The sequence below is a fragment of the Anguilla anguilla genome, chromosome 9 (genome assembly GCF_013347855.1).
Source record: "Anguilla anguilla isolate fAngAng1 chromosome 9, fAngAng1.pri, whole genome shotgun sequence".
Classification (NCBI taxonomy): domain Eukaryota; kingdom Metazoa; phylum Chordata; class Actinopteri; order Anguilliformes; family Anguillidae; genus Anguilla; species Anguilla anguilla.
Window position 1 is genome coordinate 45863142 of NC_049209.1, and position 9092 is coordinate 45872233.

The window sequence follows — 9092 nt, forward strand, 5'->3', positions numbered from 1 at the left end:
TACAGATTTAGATGCAATTTACCACCTTTACAGTAGCTACAAAAACCTAATATAAAAGGTGAAGATTTTCATCAGAGTAATGCTTACAAACCTTTCAGTGTCTTCTTTGACAGAGGAAAATCTGAGAACTTCACAGCATCCTTAACATTTATCTGAAACAGAAAAGCCATTTGGACACTTTACATTACTGGCTAATGTAAGTATTTCATCTTAATGTCATGAAATCATAAACCAGCTCATGAATAATGTCGTTAGAAAATGACTACATCATGGACTATCAAATAAGCAGCTACTACAAACTGTCGAGACTGTATGCAAGATAGCTTATCAAAGTAAGAAAGGCAGTATTTACTGTTGCAGTCACATTACCTCCGAGTATTTATCCACCAGCCTCTTTATGTTATCCCGTTCGATCTGCCAATCGGGCTTTTTATTTCGTTTTTTCTCACGTTTAACCCGGACTTTTGTTTTGGTGTATTTTTTCTTCCATTTCTCAAAATTTTTAACAGGATCCTGTGTGTCACTTTTCTTCTCTGTCTTTTTCTTGGAAGGAAAAACAGATGCACGTTCTCCTGTCATATTGGTCAAATGAAGAATAAATCCACGATTACGAACACAGCTGAACGAAACAGCATGGGGACATGAGAGAAACACACATTGGCGCATTGATGTGACGTCACCATATTTCGGAACAGGAAATGGCTATTACTCGAGGGCACCATAGAAAGATGTGTATTTATGAATATGATATTCATCCATTAATATTATATTATACAAAAGAGCATCCGTGATCATCGAACATACCCTGGGTAAATAAATGTTAAAATAAGTAAGTAAGTAAGTAAGTAAATAAATAAATAAATAAAGATTTATCCTAAAACCCAAGCCGGCCTCAGCTGGAATTTTCAGCAGGGTTGCAAAAGTTTGGGGCAATTTATCTAAATTTGACTGCCCTTTCAACCGTGTTACAAATTTCAACCCCGTTGCATTGGACTCAACCCAGTTACATGATGAATGTGTTATTTATTTCATTATTTTTTCCATTAATAAAAACTATTGATATAATAATGGGCTGGTAGCTTGTGTGTTATTTAGTACAATGTGTTGCATATAAAGGTTTCACATTTTAAGCATTTCATCAATATTTATTTTTGATAAAAATATAAAGCTGCATTCCAGGTTGTCCGTGACGGAGTTGAACTCCAAATAGCTTTGGTGTGAGACAAAAATATATAAAGATAAAAGAGAGTTATGTCTTAGTATGATTAAAAATGCACATTTTTTTCCCTGAGATGGCAAAGTCAAAATGGCTAGTTTTCCTGAGACTGTTCCGTGTCCTCTTAATTTGTGTATGTTGTTGGCGAAATCAGATAACGTCGTTTTGAAGTTCATTTAAGGATGACAAGCTAGCGGAATTTGAAGGGTTGCTTGGAAAGGATGGAACGTTGCCTTCCTTGAAATCTGCAGGATTACTGAGTTAGCTGGATAACTGCACTGAATAAAACCCGGAATTCTCCCATGCAATGTCGAACATGGACTGAAGTAAAAAAAAAAAAGAGCTGTTCCGTTAGCGTTCTTTTACGTAGCACACCCAGCGAATAAATTAATCCAGAAATCAATTTGTCGTTCTCGTAGCCTATTTTACATTCAGTTGAAAAAATCATTAAATTAACTAGCTTCTCTCAGAAAGTTAGCTTGCAGAACTACAATTGGCTTTCAGTTAGGCTACAATATTGGCCAGGATGTTGCCGGATTGGTTCACAAGATTGACAGTATGCTAGACCAGAATTATTCATATAGTCTTTTATCACTCCGTTGGGTGCTACTTTCGCTAATAGTTTCTATTGTTTTGCTTTGCTTTTTGCTACTATCCCGTCCACGTAAAATTGAAGACATCAATCCATTGGCAAAGCCATATTTTGATCGCTTGAACATCGGTATTTTAAACCTTTGGTGCCATCTACTGCATAAGTGGCGTTATGCACAGTCATTAGGCCTAGCCTACTCTGATGATTTGAAGTACCCATGTTCCAGCTCATAGGCTACTCAAAAGTCGACAAGCTTACATTTTATGTCAAATTGGCGGCCTTAGAAATCACTACAAATAAAACCACAATCTGTCAGCTATCTTGTTATACAACTATATTGCTATGTCGTTTAGAGATTAGCTTTTATTTCAACCCTAAACAACATAACATTACCAAATCTACAAGACGCCAGTTCTATTAATACGGGCTCTCGTACGATCTTGTGTGACGTCACAAGAGAGACATGTCACTGTTGTCAGGCCAGTCACGTTTCTTATTTAAATCGGGGACTGACAGAATGTTGATCATTTGTTATCTGCAACTGACTGGTTTGTTTAGTCGGGTTACTGTCAATAGTCTTATTTGGACGACATGGGACAGAGAAATTCTAACCCAGAGGTGGCCCAGAGGTCACATGACAGAAAACAAACCAGCAAAAAGACTAAGAAGGCAATTCGGCGCTGTCTGAAGACACTGTTCAGCAGCTGTACCAGCCCTGAAGTGAATGATGACGACCACAAGGGTCTGCCTTCAGACAAGAGGGCTGATTCCTTAGCCACTAAAATTTCAGGTTCAAGCAGTCATGCTGTAGTCCCGGAAATAGCAAGGCCCAGGGAGAGCACTGGAACAGCAGAGAAGGAAGGGCCAAGTGCAAATATCATCGCCCCAGAGATGGCAGAATCCAGTGCGGATACCATCACCCTGGAGGTGGCAGTGCCCAGTGGAAACAACATCACTCCGGAGACAGCAGAGTCCAGTGCGAATACCATCAGCCTGGAGACGGCAATGCCAAGTGGGAATATTATCACCCTGGAGACGACAGAGCCCAGTGGGAACACCATCACCCTGAAGACGGCAGAGCCCAGTGGTAATACCATCACACCAGAGATGCCAGAGCCCAGTGGTAATACCATCACACCAGAGATGCCAGAGCCCAGTGGTAATACCATCACACCAGAGATGCCAGAGTCCAGTGGGAATACCATCACCCTGGAGATGGCAGAACCAAGCGGGAGTACTATTACCCCAGAGGTGGTAGAGCCCAGTGGCAAAACTACAACGCCAGAGATAGCAGGGCCCACTGGGAATAATGTTACCTCGGAGATGGCAGAGCCCACTGGGAAAAGTGTTACCTCAGAGACGGCGCAGCCCACTGGGAATACTGTTATCACAGAGATAGCAGAGCCCAGTGGGAATACCACCATGCCGGAGACAGCAGAGCCCACTGGGAATATTGTTATCGTGGAGATGGCAGAGCCCAGTGGAACAGCACCCGCCTCAGAGGTAGCAGGGCCCAGTATCGGAGCCATAGCAGCAGTGGGCTCCAGTGAGAACATCGCCACTCCAGAGGTAGCAGGACCCAGCACGAATTCTGTCACTCCAGAGATAGTACAGCCCACTGTGAGCACTGTGGTGGCAGAGGTGGCATGCTCACGGGAGATCACCAACGCTTCCGAGATTGTGGAGTCTGTTGAGTCCACGTCTCAAACGGTCGAGCCAAGTGAGTCCATCAGTGCTCCCAATAAGGTAGAGACCGGCGAGTCCACCAGTTCTTCCAATATAGTAGAGCCTGGTGAGACCACCAGTGCCCCAGGGACGGTAGAGCCCCCTGTTCCAAAGGTGGTGGGCACTACTGAGAACACCACTGGCCCAACAGAGCCCAGGGAGAACTGTTCACCTGCCGAAACGGCACAGCCCAGCACAGAAAGCTCTGTTCCGATAGAGACAACAGGGCCTAATGAGTGTGCCACGGCCAAAGAGCTGGCTCTGCCCAGTGAAGACAGCGCTGCGGCGTGTGAAGCAGAGGACGGTGGTGATGAGAACGCCGAAGACCCGCTGCAAACGAAGCTCTGTAAAGACAGCCCGGGGGCCTCTTTGGTGCCAAAGCCGCAACGTAAAAAAGCAAAGGCCTCCGGGACGGAGGAGCCAAGAACATCCCATCCTCGGGGCTGCACAGTCCTGCAGCAAATGGCTAAAGGGTATAAACACCCGAAGCAGACAGTGCTGCAGCAGCTAATATGGCAGCTTCCAAGAATCCCAGGGCAACAGACAGGAAGGGTCCCAATAATGAGATCGTTTGGGACCCCGGGACTGCTGAGCCTGAGAATAACAAGGCCAGGGCTTCTGATGGGATCATTTGGGATTCTGGGAGCTTTCAGCCCAAGTGTGACAACGCAAGGACCATGGATACCATACCATCGGTGTCCAATGATGAGTGGGCCAAGGTACCAGCGTGGGATTATTTCCCCTTTAAAATTCCTCTACCGCTGGTCAAAATGGTTCAAGTAGATCAGCAAACTTGACTCGGTTTGGAAGGAATTCGCTGGGAAGTCACACTTGGAAGTCTTGTTGGGACAACATCTCAAACAAATGGCCACAGACATCAAGAATTGGGTTACAAGGAATTACTGCAAGGATTGAGATAATATCAAGAAAGAGGCCATGGGATTCCTGCTCCACAGCCCACGCAGGAGAAGGTAAGAAAATTTAAAAAAATAAATTTAAAAAAAAAAAAAGGGGGGGGGGGGGGGGGGGAGTCAATCAATTAAAATATTTATGAAATTAAGTAATTGTGTGACACCCAGAAGTCACATAAGTCTCTCATTCACAGGTCCAGAGAACAGTTCAGGAATGCACCACACTACTCAAAAGGAAAGAGGAAAAGAAATACTTCCGAAGTGACGATTTTGGTGAGTAAAGCGTACAAGATTTTAAAACACCACTCCTTTGATGCTCAGAATTTTTTGTTTCTGTACAACACTCTGTACAGCTGAATAAGATCCCTAACTGCGGTGCATTTCAGGAGATTTAACTAATTTGTTACTGTGAGTCTTGCAAAGTATGCCTACTCCCAACATGCACAGGATTTAAGTCAGGTGTAAAATAAGAAAGACACATCCAGGTGGAGCAACAACCTCGTCTTCAGTCGTTCTGTTTCTCTCTTGATTTCAATTCAGGCTTTGTTGCTGGGCTTTGCAAGCCAGCAATCTGCAATTGCTGAGTCAAACCAAACAGAAAGAAGATCGCAAGCGAACACCACCCCCTTTTGACCAGGGAGTATAAATGCAGTGCTTGATTCATATGTGCCTTGCTAATCTGATTCTCTGTATTCCTTTGGGTACCGGAAAGAGTTTAATTATCCAACTTGTTGAGCTGATGGTCAAGGGCAGTGGGTTTTCCTCCATGATCTGTATTTAGACTGTGTCTCCAGACAGTTGTTGCCTTGTATGCAGTTGTGCGCATGACCTTTGCACAAGCATAAAATGTACAAATATTTGTAGCCCTCCCTGCCATTTTCCTCCCTGGACTGACTGTGAGCATCGGACCCCCTTTCCCGGGATGGGGAGGACCCCTGCAGGCAAGCTTTCGTCACACGTGCAAATCCCAGGTTTTCCACATACAAAGGACACCCCTAGCGAAGAGGACCACCACGGCAGGTAGGCAATTTACAGCAGTGTGCATGTCAGAACCTTACTGTAAATTATATTTTTTTAAGATGGATGATGTGCATCTTTTCTGCTTCCCCAGATTCATCCACTGCCAAGGACTAGCACTAAGGAAGAGGGGAACATATGTGACACATCGTATACAAGTCTACATGGCAGGATACTGCAGCCATGATAGGATGGCAGGATTCTACTTCATGGGCCCATCTTGTGCTTTCTCCTTTGATAATATGTTCCTTTAACATTTAAAATAAACATCATCTGCCTTTTGGCAAACCCATATTTTATATTTTGTGATATTTCAGTGTTTTATTTTTAATAAATTTCGTTAAATTTCTAAACCAGTTTTCGCTTTGTCATTATAGGATATTGTGTGTAGACTGATGACAATAAAAATGAATTTTATCAATTTTACAATAAGGCTGTAACGTAACAAAAAAAAGTGAAAGGGACTGAATACTTTCCGAAGGCACTGTATGTTCTCTGTGAATGCTTGTGTGTGCGCATGTGCATCTCGATGAGGAAGAATCGGTTGGAAGGCAGGGTGAGGGGGCAGATAATTGCCAATGTAACAATTCGAGCTTCACCCAGGCCTCGGGACAAAGCATGATTTTCAGATATTCTGGGGGCATAGGGCAACTTTTGCAAGGTGGACACTAATTTTGAGGTGCAATTCTTTTTCAAAATTATTTTTTGTCGTCAAAGATGTGCACTTCCCTTCCCTAGGCCCAATGACTTTCAGTACTGGAAATAATATAGAAAACTGTACAACTGTCTCATTCCATGATTGGATCACAAATGATATCAAACTAATAAGTCATCAAGAAAGATGCATGGATTTTATTCACTGTAAAGTTTCACAGACCTGTCAATGACATTTCACCTTTTTATTGTCATTTTCAAAGACTTTCCAGGATGGAAATATTTTCAAGAACTGTGGGACTTTGCCCATTGTCATTTTAGAGAAAACATAGCAAGAGCGTACATATCACCCTGGCCGCACCCCTAACGGCCTGTAACTCTTGTGTCTAATCCCTGAAGAACCAAACACAAACAAACAAAAATAAATAAAACATTAAATATAAATGGTCATATTATATAATAACAATAATAAAAACTAAAATTTTACAAAATGAATCTGGATGAAGGTGCCTGAAGAACAGTCAGTGCTCAGTTTTGGCCCTTGGGCTTTATAAAGGTCCCCAGTTGTTTGGTGTTAACGTCTTTCAGCTGGTCGAGTTGCCTTTGGGCACGCCGGTAGAGGTACTCTATGTGCATGACGTCGGTCTTCGGGATGCGAGCATTCTGCCGGAATTCGTCCCGAACACGCGGCAGAAAACCGGGCTTATGCTGCCCAGCGCGAAGGAACTGCCGATACAGTGACAAAATCTGTTTCTGCAACTTGCTGTGGCGCGCCATAGCCTCAGGAAGAGATGCCAATGAATAACAGAAGTGATAAAGGAAGAGTAGGTAAATGGGATGTAATTAGGCTATACTGTAAATAGGAACGAAACGTAAGGTGAGCTAAGGAAGTCAGTAGAGCAGGCGAATTTGGGCAGATGAGTCGAGTCCAGGCGATTTCTGCGAACATCTGTGCAGAGGAGAAGGGATGTAAATTATACCTTTACATTACATTACAGGCATTTAGCAGACGTTCTTATCCAGAGCGACTTGCACAACTTTTTACATAGCATTTTTTTTTTTACATTGTATCCATTTATACAGCTGGATATATATTGAAGCAATGCAGGTTAAGTACCTTGCTCAAGGGTAGAACGGCAGTGTCCTTACCCGGCAAATTATGACGCACTCATTTACCGTTCTGTGACAAGAAATAAGGCATTTAAAACCAAACATACACCTGGGAAATAAATATTAGAAAGATATTGCGATCAATCCATTTTAAATACAGACATTTGTGTTTTTTAAGTGCTGCTAAATAAAATTAAATAGTTCCAAACATGCTGGTCGTAGGCTACATGTGACTACTCGCACATTAACCAGCCAGCTAGAAATTAAATCACAACATTAGCACATCTGAATATTTAATTTCAAACGACTTTGCTAAGTTACATCATGTCACAGCGTTACCTACCTAGCTAACAATAGCAGAAGCAAATACTGCGCAGGATAACTTTCAACGTTTGTCTCAATATGCAGACATGGTCCTGGAGGTTAACTATGTTAGCTAACACTGGTTAAGTTAGCTTGTTAGCGAGTCTGATAAACCCTGAAATGTATTTAGTGTTATTTTAAAATAACGCGTTAATGAGAAAGTCACTCCTGTCAGCTCCTGTTCTTGAGATTCACTTGAACCACATCAACATTCCTCTTATAGGCCTATTTCACAAGATGGCGACCAAAACCGGATGTAGGGATACCTTGTTTCCGGTTACCGTTGCTACGGACGCAAGTCCATTTCTGACGGTGAAAAATTGAGCCTAAACAGCGACGTGTGTTCTCACAGTACCTAATAGCTCTGCCAAAGTTCACTGTCCGATGTTATCCGCGTTGTCGAAGCATTGCCAGTGAACGTTAAGCGGTCTAAACTAGACAAGGGCTATAAATTCTTTTTTGAGAAGTTTATATTCGGTTATGAAGGTAAGTATAACGTTAGCTCTGGTTCACCAGAAAGCTAAATAGCTAGCTTGCTAACCACATCAAGTTAACCGATTAAAGAGATGTTTCACTTCGACATAACATAAATTATTTTCTGGAGGCTACTCCATTGTGTTTTCGTAGCGTGAAGCAACATCTGCTGTCCGTTAACAGCGTCTCTGTTCCTCTCGGTTGTCCCGAAAATGAATGAATAGGGAGCCTGACAACTGTGAGGAAAAGCGATTCTGTTAACGTTGACGGTCAACAGGGGAGGCAAATGCTATGTAAGTACAATGTGTTAGGCTCCACGGAATTACTTATGTTATTATACCGAAGTGAAATATCTCTGAACTAAGTTTTGTACTACCGTTACTATTTTGTGACATGTTGTTTGTGCTGTACTTGTTCTAATAAAGATTTATATTGCTTGTCAGATCGCCTGAGTAATGGTGTTCAGTTCACTACCGAGCTGTTTTTTTCATCGCTGATAAAAACTACCCACACATTTTTAAATCAGCTGATATATCTTAGGCTTGTCGCGATGTCCGTCAATACATTTTGTAATTACAATTAACAACTAAAATAAACGTGCATCTGCAGTTTCAACATTGAATATCCAAATATGTGCTTGCTAACAAGCTAGCTGGCTAAAACGTAATTTGCTAATCATAACATAACATATAGCTGGCTAACTGATTTTATGACATTCCAAGTTCCAGCGCACACCAAACTACGGAGGAAGAGGTCTGCATGCTATTTCGCCGAGGCTCTCAACCAGGCGAACGTTTCCTTGCTCCTGTTTACAACCTGAGACACTTCTCCAAACCGCGCAAAGTTTGGTGTGCTCCGTAGTTTGGTGTGCGCTGGAGCTTGCCATTGAGCCATAACACGGTCTTCTGTCGCATGCTGGTTTCTATGAAACTCTCGCTGGTTAAGAGATTATTTTCTATTTCTCTAGCTCTTTGGGCCATTCCCTGTGAAATTTGGTGCCCCTACTTGAAAGGTCCTAATACCAAGAAAA

At 42.6% G+C, this 9092-nt stretch overlaps 3 protein-coding genes across 5 annotated transcripts in view; 1 reads left to right on the forward strand and 2 right to left on the reverse strand.

The window, feature by feature from the left end:
• Positions 1-677, reverse strand: part of ddx10 (DEAD (Asp-Glu-Ala-Asp) box polypeptide 10) — a 113701-nt gene extending 113024 nt beyond the window's left edge. The window contains exons 1-2 of the mRNA XM_035435122.1: positions 370-677; positions 92-152 (exon numbers count right to left, since the gene is read on the reverse strand). Of these exons, the coding sequence (XP_035291013.1) occupies positions 92-152; positions 370-666 (358 nt within the window). The 5' untranslated portion in view covers positions 667-677. The remainder of the gene's footprint in view (positions 1-91; positions 153-369) is intronic.
• A 1342-nt stretch (positions 678-2019) lies between these two features.
• Positions 2020-5772, forward strand: LOC118236391 (myosin light chain kinase, smooth muscle-like). Of its 2 annotated transcripts, XM_035434726.1 has the most exons (5): positions 2020-4504; positions 4639-4717; positions 4985-5084; positions 5309-5464; positions 5556-5772. In XM_035434726.1, the coding sequence occupies exon 1, from the start codon at positions 2400-2402 to the stop codon at positions 4314-4316; it is 1917 nt and encodes a 638-aa protein (XP_035290617.1). In that variant the 5' UTR covers positions 2020-2399; the 3' UTR covers positions 4317-4504; positions 4639-4717; positions 4985-5084; positions 5309-5464; positions 5556-5772. The 2 variants fall into 2 exon arrangements, with proteins under 2 accessions (XP_035290617.1, XP_035290616.1); XM_035434725.1 differs by having other exon boundaries at positions 4985-5464.
• A 518-nt stretch (positions 5773-6290) lies between these two features.
• On the reverse strand, positions 6291-7886 carry sdhaf1 (succinate dehydrogenase complex assembly factor 1). Of its 2 annotated transcripts, XM_035432238.1 has the most exons (3): positions 7569-7886; positions 7233-7295; positions 6291-7064 (listed from the first exon to the last, which is right to left on the reverse strand). In XM_035432238.1, the coding sequence occupies exon 3, from the start codon at positions 6890-6892 to the stop codon at positions 6644-6646; it is 249 nt and encodes an 82-aa protein (XP_035288129.1). In that variant the 5' UTR covers positions 6893-7064; positions 7233-7295; positions 7569-7886; the 3' UTR covers positions 6291-6643. The 2 variants fall into 2 exon arrangements, with proteins under 2 accessions (XP_035288129.1, XP_035288130.1); XM_035432239.1 differs by lacking the exon at positions 7233-7295 and having other exon boundaries at positions 7569-7885.
• Positions 7887-9092: the final 1206 nt, after the last annotated feature.